Source organism: Thalassophryne amazonica, chromosome 21, assembly GCF_902500255.1.
Source record: "Thalassophryne amazonica chromosome 21, fThaAma1.1, whole genome shotgun sequence".
Taxonomy (NCBI): domain Eukaryota; kingdom Metazoa; phylum Chordata; class Actinopteri; order Batrachoidiformes; family Batrachoididae; genus Thalassophryne; species Thalassophryne amazonica.
Window position 1 is genome coordinate 20,323,409 of NC_047123.1, and position 20,069 is coordinate 20,343,477.

At 40.9% G+C, this 20,069-nt stretch overlaps 2 protein-coding genes across 2 annotated transcripts; one reads left to right on the forward strand and one right to left on the reverse strand.

Moving 5' to 3' along the window:
• The first annotated feature begins 3,763 nt into the window (after window positions 1-3,763).
• On the forward strand, window positions 3,764-11,070 carry LOC117503579. The gene is made up of 21 exons (XM_034162837.1): window positions 3,764-3,780; window positions 3,867-3,925; window positions 4,005-4,091; window positions 4,158-4,279; window positions 4,353-4,490; window positions 4,611-4,709; window positions 4,788-4,964; window positions 6,738-6,840; window positions 7,379-7,596; window positions 8,196-8,346; window positions 8,417-8,625; window positions 8,696-8,810; window positions 8,879-9,078; window positions 9,349-9,463; window positions 9,555-9,724; window positions 9,797-9,891; window positions 10,089-10,219; window positions 10,299-10,488; window positions 10,578-10,719; window positions 10,795-10,882; window positions 10,970-11,070. Exons 1-21 carry the CDS (start codon window positions 3,764-3,766, stop codon window positions 11,059-11,061), a joined length of 2,718 nt encoding a protein of 905 aa, XP_034018728.1. The 3' UTR covers window positions 11,062-11,070.
• A 4,776-nt stretch (window positions 11,071-15,846) lies between these two features.
• On the reverse strand, window positions 15,847-20,020 carry zpax1 (zona pellucida protein AX 1). The gene is made up of 19 exons (XM_034162573.1): window positions 19,877-20,020; window positions 19,689-19,813; window positions 19,251-19,391; window positions 19,105-19,179; window positions 18,878-19,036; window positions 18,710-18,806; window positions 18,422-18,639; window positions 18,201-18,357; window positions 17,920-18,128; window positions 17,731-17,848; window positions 17,435-17,634; window positions 17,258-17,372; window positions 17,020-17,189; window positions 16,869-16,951; window positions 16,670-16,800; window positions 16,413-16,599; window positions 16,207-16,345; window positions 16,002-16,131; window positions 15,847-15,936 (listed from the first exon to the last, which is right to left on the reverse strand). Exons 1-19 carry the CDS (start codon window positions 19,902-19,904, stop codon window positions 15,875-15,877), a joined length of 2,544 nt encoding a protein of 847 aa, XP_034018464.1. The 5' UTR covers window positions 19,905-20,020; the 3' UTR covers window positions 15,847-15,874.
• Between the last annotated feature and the right edge of the window lie 49 nt (window positions 20,021-20,069).

Here is a 20,069-nt window from a genome sequence, read left to right on the forward strand (position 1 = left end):
GGGAGCAGGGAGGGCCGAGAAAGGAGTAGAGGAGAGAGAGTGAGAGAGCGAGATACAGAGAGAGAGAGAACTGCACAGGGGATTACTCCAATATCATATGGTTGAAACGCTTGATGTTTTAGTGACATTACTGAAGGATCACACTTATGTTGCCTGCATTTATATTTCTGCTGCATTATGAAATAAAATCATTCCAAGTCCATGTCTGAATATTGATTATCTCAACTATACTGCAGCCAACATTAGAGTCAAATATGTAGATGGAACATTTGGCAGGAAGGACCAAACATGATCTGACTGAGTCAGGACTGCAAAATATGAAGGGCAGCTCTTCTTTTTCTTCTTCATTTATATTAGATGACAGGTCTTTCCATTCTCACCTCATTAAAACATTCCTCCACATCTAGTTGTTTTCTGTCCTTCTTCCCTCACACCCACCATGTGGTACATAGATATACGTCCCTGTGTTGACTGCAGGCTTTAAATACAAAATTTGGAATTTGGCACGGATGCACATTCTTGAAATTTCCAGCAGGTGTCAGTGTTTACTAGGTGGCAGGCTATGTGATGTCTTCCTTTTCAAGTGGGCTCCAAAGCAATGCTCGAAACACAGGTGTTTCAAAGGTTTCAAAAGTTTTGAAGCAGTGTTTTAAGTCAAATTTGCAGTAGTAATAATAATAACTTTACTTACATAGCACAAAATAGTACCAAGTAGTATTTCATAGTGCTCTAACATATACAAATGCTAATATAAACAATATAAATTAAGCAAACACAGGATAAAACAGTGTAACAATAAATATAACGCAATCCTAAAATACCCTTGACTGCATGAGCATAAAATAAGAAACAGAATGTGACCTTTTGACCTCTTAAAATAGGTCAACATTAGCCATCTTTGAACTTGTCCAAGGTCTGTGTCCCAAGAATGTTCCCTGTGAATTTGAAGACTCTGGCAATAATAGGACTGGAGTTATGTTGTGCAAAGACAGACAGATGGACGGACGGTTGGATGGAAAGTCTTTGCAATACCCAATGGCCATATTTTGGCCATCTGGTAAAAATTAAAGTGTAAACTCATAATATGTAGTATGTATAAATACGTACAAAGCAAAGACTATTCATAACCTATATATTAAGGAAATATGTGTCTTCAATGAATAAATGAGAAGAAATGTCTTGTTGACTTTTAGTGATGTGTATTATGTGAAGCAATGTATTCACGTGTGTGTGTGTGTGTGTGAGAGAGAGAGAGAGAGAGAGAGAGAGAGAGAGAAAGAGAGAGAATGAAATCAAATATTTTTAGGCAATTTTAAACTTCATTACAAAATTTTCAGACTTTTTTCATTTATTTTTAATGACCACCTAAAGTACATTCATGGCACACCAGGGGAAAACAGCCCCACACTTTGGGAAGCACTTCTGTCAAGCATCAAACTGTGAAAAATAAGTTTTGAAAACCCTACAAGGACCAAAATTACATTGTGATACTATTCACTTTCCAAGCATTTATATATATATATATATATATATATATATATATATATATATATATATATATATATATATACACGAGGTCTATTAGAAAAGTATCCGACCTTATTTTTTTCAAAAACCATATGGATTTGAATCACGTGTGATTACATCAGACATGCTTGTTTTTTCACGCCTGTCGGTTACGTCATTAGCCTCTCGTCGTTTTTTCATTGTTTAGGAATGGCTCAGAGACTGCTGCTTTGTTTGATAAAAATTTTTTCAAAACTGTAAGGCACAACTGAGTGGACACCATTCGATAAATTCAGCTGGTTTTCGGTAAAAATTTTAACGGCTGATGAGAGATTTTGGTCTGTAAGTGTCGTTTTAAGGACGGCCCACGGCGCTTCGAGGCAGCAGCGTCTCGCCATTTCAAGTTGAAAACTTCCACATTTCAGGCTCTGTTGATCCAGTAAGTCGTCAGAGAACAGAGAACTTTCAGAAGAAGTTGGCATGAGGAGTTTATTCGGACATTCCATTGTTAACAGACATTTTGTAATGAAAGAACGTGTGGGCAGAGTCGCATGTCGGGCCGGACCCGACCGCGGGGGGTCGCAACAGGAAAAACACCTCCGTTGGAAAACTTAACGGGCAAGTTGGAACATGACCAAGCTGTTAAACAATTTCTCAGTTACTCACTTGTTGAAAGCCATCAAAAGCCGCCTGAATTTTACAAATGGTTTTCAACACTGAGGTGTTTTTCCTGTCGCGGCGCACACAGATTTGCTGAGTCGTCACGGAAATGACTCGGCAAATTTGCGCGCACGTCTTTCATTAAAAAATGTCCTTAAATAGTGGAATGTCCGCATAAAGTCCTCATGCCGGCCTCTTCTGAATCTTCTCTGTTCTCTCACGACGTCCTGGGTGAATTAAGCCTTAAATTAGGATGTTTTCAGGTCGAAACAGGCCGACGACGGCGCCTGGAAGCGCTGCGCGACATCCCACTCCGTGGGAAGTCCTTACACCGACAGAAACACCCCATAATCTCTCATCAGCTGTTAAACTTTTCACCGAAAACCAGCTTAATTTCTCGAATAGTATCCACTCGGATATTCCTCACAGGTCCAGAAACAATTTTGATAAAGCAACGCGCGCCGTCTCGAGCAGCGTGTGAAACAAAGGAATTCAGCCGAGAGGGCGGGACCACATCTCACTCAAGGCCTGCACACAGGGAAATGACGTCACCGACACGCGTGAAAAAACTCACGCATGCGCACGAGGGTTCAAGCATGATTGGTGTAATCGCATGTCATTCAAATCCATATAGTTAAAAAAAAAAAATAAAAGGGTCGGTTTATTATCTAATAGACCTCGTATATATATATATATATATATAGCTAGATAGTTAGTGCTGTCTTAATATTCGTGCAAAAATTATTCCCAACATATGAAAACAATTTATCTTATACATTATATTATAATATTTTGACAAAGCCAAAATTGAAATTCCTGATGATTTTAAAGATAAACAGTTCAGTTGGATCAAGTAGAAACTTGGGGTTGCTTACAATTCTCTGGTTTCAGCTGGCAAGGTGTGATGACTGGGTGAATTTTGTTGGTTTTCACAATGCTCATGTTTCAATATCTGGTAAAAGTGTTTCATTACAATCCACAGTATCTTGGAAATAATACAATATCAAAATTAAAACGGTATAACCAGCTGTTCCTGAGATATAGTTTCAAAATGCTTGAAACACTAAATGAAACAATTGCTTCAGTTAATTCAGTTGGTCAAAACACGAAGCACTACAGTGTCAACATCTAGTGGACAGGGGTTCAAACCCTGGGCTGGCAGGATAAAGTGCTATTTAAGGATCCTCCATCCCACCAGTGAGGTGCCTTTGAGCAAGGTGCTAAATCCCCAACTGCTCCAGTTCATCTTAATTAAATGAACATTATCAAAAGTGATGACATAACTTAATATATCATAATAATGCACACAGTAAGATGTCTCTTTATAGCTTTTAGCTGGTTATTTATTTATTTTCATGCCATATGTGAATTTGATGGGTTCTGCAGGTCAGAAATGTGGAAGATCCTAGTTGTCTTGAACGCAGCTTGAGAGTCACTGAGACAAGTTTGTAAGTGAACTCATTAGGCACTAATTAGATCCACCTGTGTGGGCAGAGATCTTGGACAGGAGCTGTGTGGCTTTAATCCCACCTTAAACCTCAATAAAAGCTCCTCCAAAAGCAGAAGTTGTGCTTCCAGGCTCTTCCTGCCTTGTGCCATGGGTTCCTTCCTTGGGTTTGTAGTGTTAACTTTTTATAGTTAAGTGTTGACTGTTTGACTCTTTAGATGGTTCTCTCACTCTAAGGCTGATTGTCTTTCAGATGGCTTGTTCTCCTGACTGCTGTTGTAAGAACACAGGCTCAGAAGAAGCCTCTTATAAGTGAGTTTGGCTTATTTTTGTATGTTTTTAGGCTGTTAATGTAACTATCTTACAATTGCTGTACTTTTTTCTTTTCCAGATGTGACATCTGAATGTTTGGGTAACATTATACGTATCAGTGTTGGCCCACTTGGAGGGAATTCTCTTGAAGTTGCTGCAGTTGTCAGTAAGTTTGTCTCCATATTACGTTTGTTTTGGCTCCATCACCTAATATTGCTGATTTCTCCTTCAGATAACTCTACTGTCATCATCACGTCAAGCTTGGCTTCCCAATGTGGCTTCAGTGTGGTGTCTGATCGGCTTGGGAGTACCGTTATCTATGCCTCGGTCTTAAACTGTTTTTCTATGAATGTGGTAAGATGATGCACCACTCTGTCAACTGATTACTTTCCTACAGTAGCCTTTAAAGTCTGATCTCTGGCTACAGGATGACAAGTCATTTAAGACTATGTTGAACCTGCGACTGTATGGAAGCCAAATTGATGAGGTCTACCAGGTGGCAAAAACATGTCGCTACTCTGATTGGTCCTCCAGGGAAATTGTCTGCAGTCATAACTACATGGAGGTATGTGATCCTGTAGGCTCAAAGATGAAATGGCTTTATCACCCCATGAACATTAAGGCCGATACATAGTATGTCCTTGCAATGAGTGATATGATTGCTTAAGAATGGCCTCACTTCTAGGTGTCTGTGAAAAGGGCTGTTGTAGATGACTACATCCAGGCTGAACCTCGTTTCCTTGGGACAAAACAAAATTCTGGAGATCGTCGCAGAGCAGCGGAGGTTGTTGCCCAATCTGTGTAATCTTCCTGGTATTATGATAGAATGTTTTTGTATGTAACGACTGCCTCATGTTCACAGAAAACACCCATAGATGCAGGTTTCAAAATCTCTACAGTTGTGTTCTTCCTGCCTGAGGACAGAACTCAGAAAATGCGCTTATCTGACGCCCAGAGAAGAGGTTATGGACTTACCAACACTCCTACAAGGCTCGTTGTACGAAGTCCAATGGAGGCACGTGAAACCTACACACAGATGGTAGGTGACGTGATGACTTTTAAATTATGGTACCTGTAGACATGCAAACAGCAAGAGCTATGGGAACCCATTTGCCTCAAATTGTCTGACGCCAACACAACTCTAGAATCCATTGAGAACTCCATGTTCATCTCCAGTGGGAGGTGTAGACTGCAAACTTGACCTTGTTGGGCAGTTCTGCATCTCACCTGGGGGTGTCCTTTCTCTTTGGAAATTGTGCAAAGAACTTCGTAGGATTAGGCAGATAAACGAGACCTACTGCACTGGCTCAAATGCAAGAATACACATGAAGAATTGTTTTCTATGTACAACCCCTGGCAAAAATGATGGAATCACCGGCCTCGGAGGATGTTCATTCTGTTTAATTTTGTAGAAAAAAAGTAGATCAGACATGACACAAAACTAAAGTCATTTCAAATGGCAACTTTCTGGCTTTAAGAAATCAAGAAAAAAAGATTGTGGCAGTAACAGTTACTTTTTTAGACCAAGCAGAGGAAAAAAATATGGACTCACTCAATTCTGAGGAATAAATTATGGAATCACCCTGTAAATTTCCATCCCCAAAACTAACACCTGCATCAAATCACATCTGCTCATTGACATTGACCCTATGTGTCTTTTTGCAAGGAATGTTTTCAGTTTTTGCTCTATGGCAAGATGCATTATCATCTTGAAAAATGATTTCATCCTCAAACATCAGAAAAGTGTCCAAAATATCAACATACTTGTGCATTTATTGATGATGTAATGACAGCCATCTCCCCAGTGCCTTTACCTGACATGCAGCCCCATATCATCAATGACTGTGGAAATTTACATGTTCTCTTCAGGCAGTCATCTTTATAAATCTCATTGGAAAGGCACCAAACAAAAGTTCCAGCATCATCACCTTGCCCAATGCAGATTCGAGATTCATCACTGAATATGACTTTCATCCACAGTCCACGATTGCTTTTCCTTAGCCCATTGTAACCTTGTTTTTTTCTGTTTAGGTGTTAATGATGGCTTTCGTTTAGCTTTTCTGTATGTAAATCCCATTTCCTGTAGGCGGTTTCTTACAGTTCGGTCACAGATGTTGACTCCAGTTTCCTCCCATTCGTTCCTCATTTGTTTTGTTGTGCATTTTCGAGACATGTTTTCTGTCTTGCCGCTTTGATGTCTTCCTTGGTCTACCAGTATGTTTGCCTTTAACAACCTTCCCATGTTTGTATTTGGTCCAGAGTTTAGACACAGCTGACTGTGAACAACCAACATCTTTTGCAACATTGCGTGATGATTTACCCTTTTAAGAGTTTGATAATCCTCTCCTTTGTTTCAATTGACATCTCGTGTTGGAGCCATGATTCATGTCAGTCCACTTGGTGCAACAGCTCTCCAAGGTGTGATCACTCCTTTTTAGATGCAGACTAACGAGCAGATGTGATTTGATGCAGGTGTTAGTTTTGGGGATGAAAATTTACAGGGTGAGTCCATTTTTTTTTTTTTTTTTTTTTTTTTTTTTTTTTCTCTGCTTGGTCTAAAAAAGTAACCGTTACTGACTGCCACAATCTTTTTTTCTTGATTTCTTAAAGCCAGAAAGTTGCCATTTGAAATGACTTTAGTTTTGTGTCATGTCTGTGATCTGCTTTTTTTTTTTTTCTACAAAATTAAACTGAACATCCTCCAAGGCCGGTGATTCCATAATTTTGTAGCTGGCATACTGGAATAAATCTTGCAAACTATTGCCAGACAGGGTTTTGCTAACTTCCTGACACCTTAACTTTTATTCCACAGGTATCAGGCGTGCCAATGACGGTGCTCAGCACTTCTGTGCTCTTTCAGAAAAGATGGCTGGCAACTCAAATCGACACAACAGCTGCTTGTCCACTAGTAGAAGGTACTGAAAAGGTTTTCCTTAAGGAAATGTAACAGACTCTACCTCTCACTAGCTTCCTGATCTGAAAATGTTAGCTCTAAAACTTGGTACAAATTTGTTATGGCTTTATTATTGAATAAGGAAGACATTTCAAGATACTTTGGTTACAAACACTTGGTATACCCTAGCAATTGTGTACATGTGAATTACCATATTGGTCTCTAGCATTAGTAAATGACTAAAGTTTATTGCCAAGACTGGACTCTACAAATGCACTTGCATTTAACATTGCAAGGCTATAATCCTGACCTTGGCCATATGTATATGTAGACTTTTTATACATCTGATTGCAGTTTTCTATAACACTAACAGCATGTCTTAGAAACAGTTGGACCACAATGTAACTTACTGCATAGAATATTTAATAGCATGACAAGCTTTGCTAGTCCAAATGGAACATGAGTTCCCCCTGCCCCAAAAGTATAGAGGGAGCAGGGAATGGAACTCTCACTTATAAGTGACTTGCAAACCTTTACTCATTAAGTGTATCCATACACAGGTAGTGTCTTCTTCACGCCAAGTATGATCTGCTGGTACCTGCCGAAATGCATCGACCCTCTAGTTTCCTCTGATTTTCATCTGTCTGAGGTACACATGGGCATCAAAGGCGAGCGACTTGATGCTGCTGAGATGGCTAGTCGACAATACTCTCTGTCCATCTACGATGTACACATCACTGTCGAAATTCCCATTGGGGCTGCTGGTGGCTACTTGAAGGTCAGTGACATCATCGCTAACAGTGCTATAGGTTATAACGCATCTTCATCCTTGGTAAGAAACTTCAGATCCACTACAAAGCAACTTTACATATTGAGCATCAAGGCCATCTGGTGTCAAACTTCAGGCAAATAGATCCATATCAGATCTGTGGCAACTCTGGCAGAAAGGAGCCAGAACAACTTGCAAGTAGTATAAACTTCAATCTGGGTTATATTAAACTTGAGCTTTGTAACCAAAGTGTGAGACTTGGGGGATGGTGAGGGTAGTAAAACGGTCTTCAATAAGAACCACAAATCTCTTAACATTCAGATGCACCAGTTTAACTAAAATTTCAATTGAATCTATTCTAAACAGATAAATCTTATGACCAGGTTTTAATTCTAGTGCATAAATTTAAGCAACATGACTTTGGAAAGGTTCTGAATGAGTGGTTCAGTTTTGGTGAGAATTGGGTTTAGTACACACTGCATCCAGTAATTTCATTAACCCCCACAACAACTTGCCCTCAAGGATGAACTGACTGTACAGTTACATGTACAAGAACTCTCTCATTTCTGCCATAAAGTGCAAGTTTGAGACAAATGCTAACTTTCTAGAGTTACTTTGAGGCTGGCCAGTACTTCACATCTTATACAATCGAGCCAATGCTCGAGCTGCTCTGGACTGAAGATGAAGAGGACACGCGATATAAAGTCTTCCTTCCTGTCACAACACCACTGCTGCGTCATCACCTGAAGGTCCTAGACGGTAAGTACTGCAGTCCTCTTGATTTGTCTTAAGGGAGTAAATAACCCAAAGTGGTCTCATTGTCCCACAGACACCGTTCCAGAGGAACAGGTCTTTAAGATGGTGCTGGGGAGTCTCGCCCCTGATGTAGTGCTTGTGAACATCACCTTCCCCAATGAGATTTTGTCTGTGGCTGACTGCAACATTAGAGGCTTCAATGTCCAGGAACACATGTCCTACAACGGCTCAAAGGTCTTCACCCTGCAGGTGCCCTTCACGGACCGCGTAGTTCGTACTATGGTGAGTCAATGTAACTAAAAATGGTTTCCCCCAGCAACTATAGATCAGCAAACATCTGATCTTTCAACAGAAAGATGCAGCCTTCACAATCTACTACCTTGACCTGACCTTTGGCCTTCTGGTTCTGCCTGAGCAAGTCCTGTTTTCTCACACTTCTTACATTGAAGCAAAACTGGCATCTCAAGGTTTGTATTCTGGATAGCTCAGAACTGCAGCTGACCTTTGGAGGGAAAAAAAAAACTTTCTCTTGCAGTTGCTCCATCCATCTCTGGTAGCTGTGACCATGAGAACTTCTACATCACTGTGAAATATGGGACACATGGCTTGAACTTCCAAACTGTACTGGGGAAAAGACCCTTGACCCAAAGCTTGGCTGAGGACTACAACTTCATGGAGAATGGGACACACTTCAGTCTTTCTGTACCAATGTCAGCTCCTGTTGTCTCTAATGAGGTAAGAGGCAATTGGTGCCTGACAAACTGCCAGGTCTCTGGCTCCAGGCCAATACACTCAACAATCCTGTCTGAGATGTTGGCTGTAATAAAAGAATATACAGATTAGTTACAACAACCATGCACAGACATAAATGTGTGCTCCAAACTGCAGCTTTTTTTTCTGGTACCTAGACTTGGCAATCTTGTGCAACTGCTCCAAAATTACTCTGCACATACAGTCTAGCCACCACTGATTTGTATTAACCTCCTCCCCAAATGTGTGTATCAGGCAATTGAGTTGTCCTCTATCAGGAGCAGGCTTGATGTGGTTCTGAAGAGTCCACACACCAACAAAGCTCTCAAAGCCTTCTCGTTGGCCTGCTCCTTTGTTGCAACACTAACTGGTTTGTTAAAACCAAAATCAGACATCCTTGGTAAACTTGACATTTATTTAAAAAAAAAAATAAATAAAAAAAAATTGAACATTTCTTTCAGAGTGCTATCCCAATGGGACCATAACTGCTCTAGCAGTGAAGCTGGAGTCTGTTCCATCTCTGAACCCTGCAGAGCTGACCCTCCGTGACCCAAACTGTGGCCCTTCTTACAGCGACGACCGCTTCGCTTACTTTGTGTTCACTGCTAGCACCTGTGGGACAACAAGAAGGGTAACTTGCTACTTGACTGGCTTGCCCAATCAAAACATTTATTAAAAGCAACTTTTCTGTTTTTGATCCCAGTTTTTAGCAAACTCTATGCTGTATGAAAATGAAATCTCTCTGCCTGATGAACTTGAGGTGCAAAGGGACCCTAACTCAAAGGAGCCATTCTATGAGTAAGTCTAGCAAAACTTTTTACATTGGCTTCAACATTACCAAAGTCTAAATATCACATTAGACTACTCCTATAGCTCACTTGTGAAATGTTTTAGTCCTACGCTTCCTAAAACTACTAATGTTGCCAAATCAGGCAAGCAGTTTCTCTCAATTTTTGCTTGGGTTCAAATCAGAAACTTCCCCCTTGTCTTTATAGGCTAAAGATTTCTTGTTACTATGACATAAATATGACCCGCGTGGTGACTCTTCGTATGAAACCAGTCAGGAGCAAGCCTCATGCCGAAGCAGCACAAGGCGAACTGGAAGTCGCAATGAGACTTGCTTTGGGTAAGGGTGGAACTCTTGTAACAAGTTGGCTCCTCAAATAGTTTCATGCCTGTCTTAAAATCTCACATTCTTCATCCAGACAACTCCTACAGAACACTTCACCAGGTTGAGGAGTATCCTATACTGAAGTATCTTCAGCAGCCACTCTACTTTGAGGTAGAATTAATGAAGTCAACAAATCCTAAAGTCTCATTGGAACTGGAGAACTGCTGGGCAACAGTGACTAAAGACCGGCTGTCCCAACCCAGATGGAACCTCATTATTAATGGGTTAGTCCTGCCAGATCCTGATTGCTGCCAAACCATGGTTTCTTTGCTTGAATGTACACAAACTTGACGGCTTAACTTCTCTGTTCCAGCTGTGCAAATCCAGTAGAACCATATGAAGTAGTGTTCCATCCTGTCTGGGTAAATGACAGAGTGACACATCCTGCTCACTTCAAGCGCTTCGAAATCAAAATGTCTGCCTTCACCACCAACCAAGATGACTTGAGTCGGGAGGTAATGTACAGCAAATCCTTGGTTCAAATTGCTAAACTGAACATGTGCTCTAGTCTTTGTGTTCGCATCTCGCAGCTCTTTGTCCACTGCGATGTGGTGATCTGTGACCCAAGGAATCCACTAGGAGGTGTCTGCACCAGGGAGTGTCCAAATGAAGTAAAAGGTACAGAAACTTACTGTTGCTCAAACTAGAACTTGTAGATTAATTCAAACTGTTTCCAGCCCTCTAACATTCCCTCAATCTTTACAGGACAAAGGCGGGAAGCTTCAGGAGACAATGACTTGAAGCATGTGTCAGTTGGACCCATCATTATAAATGACCACAAGACGAATAAAATCTAAGACCTTTGCACTTAATTTGTACATGTTGTGTTCTTCAACATCTATACAGACATGTGGTGGTCATGGGAACACTTTATATTCTAGATTGATAGCATATAAAATGGCAAACTTGGTACTTCATTCGGGGTCCTTCTTAAATTACTGCAGCATGTCATGGAGGTATTGAGGAAGCTCATACTCTAGTGGCAACTGGTACAATGGTCTGGTGTCTTCCTCTGGCATTAAAATGCCGTAATTGACAAACATGTTACCAATGACTAGGAAACATGACAATTTGTGCTATCTCCCAGAGGGGACCCACAAACACTAGAACATGCAAAGGGCCACTTTACTACCTGAAGAAGCAAATATTCCCATTGTCTGATATGAGGGTTTAAACTAGTAACTCCCCAGTTATTGCAACAGACTTCTTTTTTTTTTTTTTACATATTTAGTGAACCAACCTTTTGAACTCTACAGTTTAAAGACACTGTAGCAGCAATGAGAATTCAACCAATAAATTAACATGGGATCTGATGGTGGTTAAGCAGTATGCATGAGACCAGAGTATCTTCAGTTCAAATTAAAGCTCGCCTCACTAAGGTCCCTTGGGCAAGGTCCTTAATCCCCTAGTTGCTCCCATTGTGTAGTGAGTACCTTGCATGGCAGCACCCTCACATCTGGGTGAATGTGAGGCATTATTTGGAAAGCACTTTGGGCATCTGATGCAGATGGAAAACTGCTATATAAATGCAGTCCATTTAAAGTGATTCAAGGATCTGCACATGCAGTCATGCCACTATTTAATAGGAACACTGGGTATATCATTAAACAGGTCATCTAAAATAGGCAGCATACTATAAATGCCTTGAAGATATCTGCATGGCAAGGTTTCAACCCTAGTCTGACCTTTCTGTTCAGTCATACACAAGACTGAGAACTGCAGTTTGTGCATCTGTAAGGGGAGGGACCTTCAAGAATGTACATAAAATAATTCAAACCAGGCAATTGAAACAGCTTTTCTTGCTCACTAGCCAATGCCCTGCCAGACTAGCCAAAGGGGAATCTCCTAGCCAAGCTAGTAAGAACACACTCCAGTCTGATCGCCACCTAGCTACACATCTCACCACTTTTGACCTTTCTCAAACTTGTCTTTAAGTACTAGAGACCCTTCACCTATCATTGGTCAACTTCAAGTTAATTAGGCATTTTGGTTGGATTCAACCACTGGACTTCACTAGTCTAGTGCCACCCACAGGGGACATCTCTAACCACACTTGTAGAACACACCCCAACTTGGATAGTTGGGGTGTGCTTCAAAGTGTATATTTGAAGTTGGATGCACTCCAGAGAACTTATGTTGTTACGTAATGCAGTTTGACTAATAGTAAATTACAACCTTCTGAAAGGGTATTAACTTTTGTGAAGGTATTTTTAGTGATGTAGAACATAGTTGGTCTCATGTCCAACAGCACTTTCTTTCCTCTGGCCTCAGCACATGACTTGGCCTCAAAGAAAAAACTGAGGCTGCTCATTTTTGCCCATTTTCCAAACTTCTCACCACACAAATGTGTCTGGTGTAAGGAGATACATGACTCATGCACAAGGAAGGTCTGGGGCATCTGCACACTTTTTTTTTTTTTTTGAGAACTGACTTAACTCTATTACCTCACTTGCTTTTTTTTGCTTTTGATCTGGATCTTGTTACCTCTACCAATAAAGTTAGGTGGAGGTTGTTTTTGGCCCTGTTTGGTTGTTTGAACAGCCTAGAGCCCACAATTTTTCATATAGCGTTATGAAAGTTTTACTGACAATTTATATCCTGATAGGCAAGAACTGATTCAATTTTCAAGGTCATGGGGGTCAAAGTCAGGGAAAAAAATCTTGGAAAATGGAAAAAATACCTCTAATACTGAATACATTTAAGAAAAGAAAATTCCTTTTGTATCTGAGTGCATCATGTAGGATGGTATCCTTTATCAACTGACAGTTTGATCTGGATCTGATTCAGATTACAGATTTTGTGACCACTTAAATTTAACATTGAAGACCTCATTTAGTGCATGTCTTACATTATATCTTAATCAAATGTGCCCCATTCATTCTTATATTTGAATGTGAGGTGCGGACCGGCACTCACTATCCTGACAGTTTGATCCAGATCTGATCCAGATTGTAGATTTTGTGGACTTTTGAATTTAATATTAAAAAGACCATTTGGTGTACATTTTGCATTATATCTCAATCAAAAGTGCCTCAATCGCTCATTTGTGACAATGAGGTGCAAACTGGCAATGAATAGACTGATCTGCATTGCAGATTTAGCAGATATTTGATAAACACTGAAAAGCCCTTTTGATCTATATTTTGTATTATATTTCAGCTTATGAAAAGTCACTTCTAACAGGACTTTCACCTTGAAATATTTTTCCAAGATAAAAATTTGCAGAATTGGAGACTAGTATTGGTGCAGGTTTACGCTCTACCGGCAGTGTTCTAGTTTCATGTGATTGACTCTGGACTTTGAAGTTGACAGCCCTGAACCAACCAAAACCAGTTTGTCTTTATTTTTGCATTTAAACAGTCATTGTTAAACACTCATTCAATGGTGTGCCATTAGTTGTGAGCAGGCTGAAAATTTGTATAATATTCTGTCTCGGATACTATGGCCTTACTAGAGGAGCTACGACCACTACCTTTGCACACCCCCAGGACTAAACCAAAGCAAGTTTTTTTAGGTTCCTTAGATGATCCCAAAACCCAATTAGGATGTTCCCCAAACTAAAACTGGCCTCAAGCCAGTTATCCAAGATGGCCTCCAAAATAGGGTTTTTCACTAAAACACCTTTAAAAAAAAACTTAAATATCACAGAGATTCAATGATAAGGGTCTATTGGTGGCCATTTTGGATCTCAAACCCATGAATGAATTTAGGCACAAATGAGTTTGTGACGAATGATCTTCCCATTGAATCTCTGTGATATTTAAGTTGTTTAAAGGTGTTTTAGTGAAAAACCCTATTTTGGTGGCCATCGTGGATAACAGGCTTGAGGCCAGTTTTTATTTTTGGGAACATCCTGATTGTGTTTTGGTGTCATCTAAGGAGTCTAAAAAAGTTGGTTTGGTTTAGTCCTGGGGGTGGAGGTGCAAAGGTAGTGGTCACAGCTCCTAGTATTGGCCTGGAGTTGTGACTCAGACGTGGTCTACAACACAGGTGTTAAAGCCTATAAAATCAGCAGCCTAATTCTACTCCAGTTAAGAGTTTAAATTTTAGACTCCTTTAACTTCCATGTTTGCTGCCTGCCTATTAGTCTATATCAAAATTACTGGATCTCAGTGAAATTGATCAAAGTAAGTTATCCAGCAGAATAATGTAACCTTTTGAGTGAATTATGAACATAAGGCATTTGCATCAGGTTGCAAGTGTGTTACAGAAATGTAGTCCCTGTCTTAACCTTAGACCTCTTAGTAGTAGGAAAATGCTACAACTGAATGCCATTTACAGTGATTGAGAAAACTTTTCTGAAGTATTCATGTATTTTCTCTTCCATTAAAATGTATACAATTCTAGTGTGACAGGTAGTTAAATAGGACATGTATTAAACTAAAGATGAAATAACCTGTGCAATTTAGGAACCAAGTTCTAGTGCTGCACACTAATGCACCCACTGTACTATGGAACTACCTTGGGTCCTGAAATGCAGCCACTCTGCAAAAATAAAAAGAATAAAGTGGTCAGTCCAAGAGAGTACTGGGATGGGATCCTGGGCCATCACCACCTTTCAAAAGTAGTCAGCTAGGCAATATATAATTCTTTGGTATTGTCTAGTTTGTGGTCTTCAATTCTGATGCACCTGCATACTAGATCATGGAGGAATATGCCACAGCTAAATCATGCTGATTTTCCCTCAATGCATGCGATTCTTTGCATTTGTGCCCAAGTACCCTTTTGGTTAACCATTCTAGTGATATTCAAGGACCCCCTATGAAAGACATCCAGTTGTTGCCTTAGATAACATCTAAGGCATAAAGACAGGAAGCAGGATGGCCCCATAGACAACATAAGTATTCATTGTACATTACTGAAATGGGCATTTGCCAGCTTCATGCTCAGATAAGTTGGTTAACTATGGTACATTTAATATAGACATGCTTGACACCCTTTGATCTTATGTTGCAGTTTTTAAAGTGTAGTTATGAACACTGGTCACACGTCAAGATCTTTGCACTTGACGTGTAAAGCTCTCATGTTAGCTGTTTAATCAACTTCCAGATGAGAATTTTCAAAGCCAGCATCCAGTAGAGTTATGAAAAATGCATAGCCATAAGTTAAATACCCACAATATTTTCTTGCAGTGTTCCACAAATGCTTTCCTACAAGTTGCACTTAAGAGTGAGTCAGCTACCCTTCAATGTCAAGGGATCAAAAGAGTCCTGCATGTAGTCCAGACTTATTCTGCAGTGTAATGATACTGTACTATAAGCCTGACAGCTTCCTCTCTATACAGGTACCTGTGGGACAAACTGATGAGCTTTTAGTGAAGCAGACAAGTCCAAAACATGCAGTGTTTTACAGGCATTTAAGCCACAACACAATTTTGTAGGCTGGGTTGTCATTAACCAAGTGTTGCATGGTGGTTAGGCAGTGTGAGATCATTAACTCATTTTGTGGTACGTTTGACCCAATAGGCTGCGCAAGCCAAGAAAGCAAAATCTGAGTCATCATTGCACATCCAAGGATGCTTGTACAAGTCAGGAGTGTATTGCTACAGTTTGTGTGACCTCTATCAAGATGACATGACAAGATTCATTTAAGAAATCTTTATTCAGAAGCTTATTTTAACAGAATTTGTCCAGAGGAGACCTTTTGGGAAGTTGAGCTTGCACTTCTTGGTTCTAGGAGGAGAAATTGTTATTACATTTGAGTTTAGACTGCCAAGTTTAAACTGAGACCTACTTACCCCTCTTTACTTTGACTGCTTGGAGTTTTGCATTACTTTTACCGGTGGGGTTTACACATTGGCCCTTGCAGGCTGCATCTACATGCCTGTTTTTATCGTCACAAACGACAGCATCACAGTGGACATAGATCTGTGGATAGAGAAGTAGAGTTCATAGCTGCTGCAGGCAGTTAGCATGATGACCCTCTGATCTTAGTGTTTTTACCTCATCTTTCAGGACGTCATCATCTTTGACAAAGGTGAACATCTTGACCGAGAAGCGTTTGATGTGCTGAGGGAAGCTAGTGGCATGACTTGCAACAGGATGGAACATTGTTGCAGAGGCATCATCCTTGTTCACACAGCTGTTGAAACATTGGTTAGTTTGCGTGGGCTATAGAGAGCAAGTCAAGAAATCACAAGTTCTTGTACCCATCCACAATTATGTCCCAGCTGGGCAGAGAAGTTCTGTTCTCCTGAACAGTGGCCCAGCAGTTCTCCAGGAAGAGTTCCAAGTGGTTATCAGGAACCTGCAGCTCTACCTCAAAATAGAGAGGCTGCCTCAAGTATTTCACTACTGGGTAGTCTTCAGGTCGGTAGAAGGTTTTATAGGACTCATCTGAAATGGGAATCAGGATTTCTTTGTGTATCAACTTAAAGCAGCCGTTACTCTGCAAGTGTAACCTTACCTTGAGCAAGCCTCATGTGTACCATTAGGTGTCCAGATCCAATCTCTGCTGCAGGTTCAGTGATGCTTGGTTTGTGCTTGAACAGGACTGTGTCAGTTTCATTGATCATGTAATAACAAGAAACACTTTGCCTACATAAGGAATATACATTAGTGGATGTGTTTCTCCTGGAGAAGATTGTTAATGTTTGTAGGCAAACCTGTAGACTGGTCCTGCGCCAACTGCTCCCTTGTGGTAGGGCAACATGATCTCGTTTTCATACAGCATGTAGTTGCTGAAGAACTACAAAGACAGTGAGTGTCGGTACCTCTGAATGGCAAGATTGTTCAAGTGTTGCCCAGTGGACTTACTGTTCTTGTGGTGCCACAAGAGTCAGCTGTGAATGTGAAGTGTGCAAACTGGTCATCGCTGAAGGCTGGTTTGCAGTTCTTGTCTTTTAGAGTCAACAAGCTTGGGGTGAGATTGGGCACAGATTCCACCTTTACAGCAGTTGCAGTGATGGTTCCATTGGGGTAGCACTCTAAGAGTGGAAACTGCTTAGCAAGTGTTTCGCTTTCAGCAAGTGGTACCTAAAGTATATAATCTTACCAACTGCTGCCAGTGGGAAGTTGCAGGACATGTAGTAGTCATTAAGTTTCCAGTTGTTGCTGCTGCTGTAGAGAATCAAGTTGATTCTGGCTCTTACCGAGTCAGAATTCACCAGCTGCAAGGCAGAAGTATAGTTGATACAATTCTGGGGCATATGGCAATTTGCAATAGACATACCTCAAAGACAGCATCCTGGGAGACATAAGGTACTGTGAGATGAAAGTGTGTCCCATTTTCATGGACGTTATAAGCCTCAGCAAGCTCAGGTGTCAATTGTTGGGCACCAATCACTGACTGGAAGCTGTGGCCTTGACTCCCATATTTTACGCTGATGTAGAAGTTGTTCTCATCACAAGTGCCAGATATAGTAGGAAGGACTATAACAGTCAGATGTTTATTGTGAAGGGTTCAACCAGGCCAAGTTACAGATGTTATAGAGCTAGGTATTAAAGACTGACAGAACTGCATCTTACCAACATCTTGTAGCAATTGTTCAAAGTCAGCTGCATAGCTAAATAGGCTTTCTTCAGGCATGATGACAAACCCAAAGACCAGTGAGAGGGTGTAAACTGTGACCAATGGTTCAGGATTCTGCAGATAGATTAAGTCCATTACTGGCTGCAAGCCATGAAGGAAATTTACGTTCAGGTGGCTATACCTACAAGAGTTGTGATAATCTTGTCATCAAAAGGCACTTGCAGAGAAAATAGCTTTGAGCCATTGATGGCTTTGTGCTCCTGGACTAGGAAGCCTCTGGCACTGCATTCCTCGATAGAGAGCGTCTCAGTAGAAAAGGTGATATTCCTTAGCATGACATCTGGAAGAAAGGGCCCCAGGACAACACTGAAAATCCTGTCCTCTGGGATGGTATCTGTGAAGACAGGAGAGTTGTGTCAAGTCTATGGCACTAGGTCTTCAGAATTCCATCTGAGGATGAACTCACTATCAGAGATGACAGGCTGGTGTGGCATCAGTGGAGTGGTAATAGGGAAGAGAATCTTGTATCTGGTGTCAGCTCTGGAGTCATCTGCTCGCCACAGCACCTCAACCATGGGTTCCACAGTATAGCTGATGTAGTAGCTGTTGTCTAGGGCATGGCTCTGTAAATAGAGTCTTTTAGCATACTTGTCAATAAGTAGTTGAGTTTTAAATCTACTTCCCAACCTTGTAGTAGCCATCAGGTGATCCCACTGGGATCTCAACAATAATGTGATAGTCTGTAGTAGTGAGCTTGTATCCCCTGGAGGTCATTTGATTGTTATCCAGCCTCTGCCCGTTGATGCCCATGTGCTTTTCCATGATTTTAATTCCACCAGTCAACAGTGGTGCTACACGGAGAGGTATGTGCCAAGAAATTACATCTTCAGTAAAGATGATGCCACCTAGTAAGCAAGAGAGAGTCAGATCCATGTTAGCAGGAGTTTAAGCCACACTTTCAGATGGCCCACTCACCTGTAGGGCAAGCAGCTACCAAGTTAAAGATGTTCAAGCCACCTGGGCCTGTGTGGTAGACTGCGACTTTGAATATTTGCATGGGGACTGCAGCCACCTGAGTGTACATTTAGTGTTAGTTACTGAGATATGTGGCAGACTGCAATAAGGGGAGTGAGATTTCCTTACATCTTCAGAATACGTCTCAGCTGTATCATATGGTGTTCTTATAACGATACGGTTGGGGGTCACTGTTGCACCATAACCAGCTTGTTTAATCTCCCTTGGCATCATAACCACTGGTTCTGGAGTGAAAAATGTCATCTTCCAGATACCATGTCCTGTCACCTGTTGAGCCCAAGGTCAGTATAGGCTACATATGGAATGAATTTGCATAATCTAAAGTTTCCACATACGCTTGTTTTGGCATAATCTTGATCCTGTCCTTTAGAATCAGTCTTCACATTGAGTGAACCCACATAGTTTGATACCTAGGAGACAAGTGACATACATTATACACTGTCAGTTTAGAATCCAACTACTGAATAGTAAAGCGACAGACCTCCATGTAGTTCCTGTCACAGAGAATCTCTTGTGAAGCCCAGCGGGAGTAGATGCAGGTTTTCTTCACTTCGTGAGTAGAGTTGCCTGATGTTGGACTGTAGACGTGGAGCCTGAAGCCAATGTTAAATGTAGTGTCCTCCTATGGAAGAGGAAAGACAATACACTTCAACTTTACATGAACCCTTGGTTTTCAAGGGATAACAGTGACCAAGTTGTGACCTAGCACACTAGCATGGCCATGCCACAACCATCAGGACTGCCATCTACTAAGGTCACTAGTGATCAAGCAAGCAACTTTTCTAGGCAAGTATGTTGCCCTGAGCATTAGTTTTAACTAGAGATACCAAGAGTTTTGTCTATTCAAGAGGACATTAGCTATACAATTAGAACTTCACCACCCTACAGTGTAGGGTCTGCTATTAGCAGATAGACATACTTTGTTGTCCACATAGCAGCCCATTAGAGATGTGTAGATCCTGGCATTACCCCATGGATCAGATTCCATACTGTAGCCACACTGAACAGCCAAGCTGGGGGTCAAGTTAATAAGTTCAGTGCCATCTGAAAAGAAACATGATTAGAACCAGTTCTCTAGAGTTTTTTTTAGATTACTTTAGTACTCACTGATTGCTTCTACTGCAATTTCATTCATCCCAGCTAGAACCTTGTCTAGTGACAGCCTCAATAGATTGCCCAAACAGTCCGACTGTAATCTAACACCTGCAAGATAAACATGTCAAGTTACCAACAAGGTGGCAAACCATAATGATCAAAAAGATTAAGTCTTACTTGACTGCAAGTATGGCTTCCCATTTAG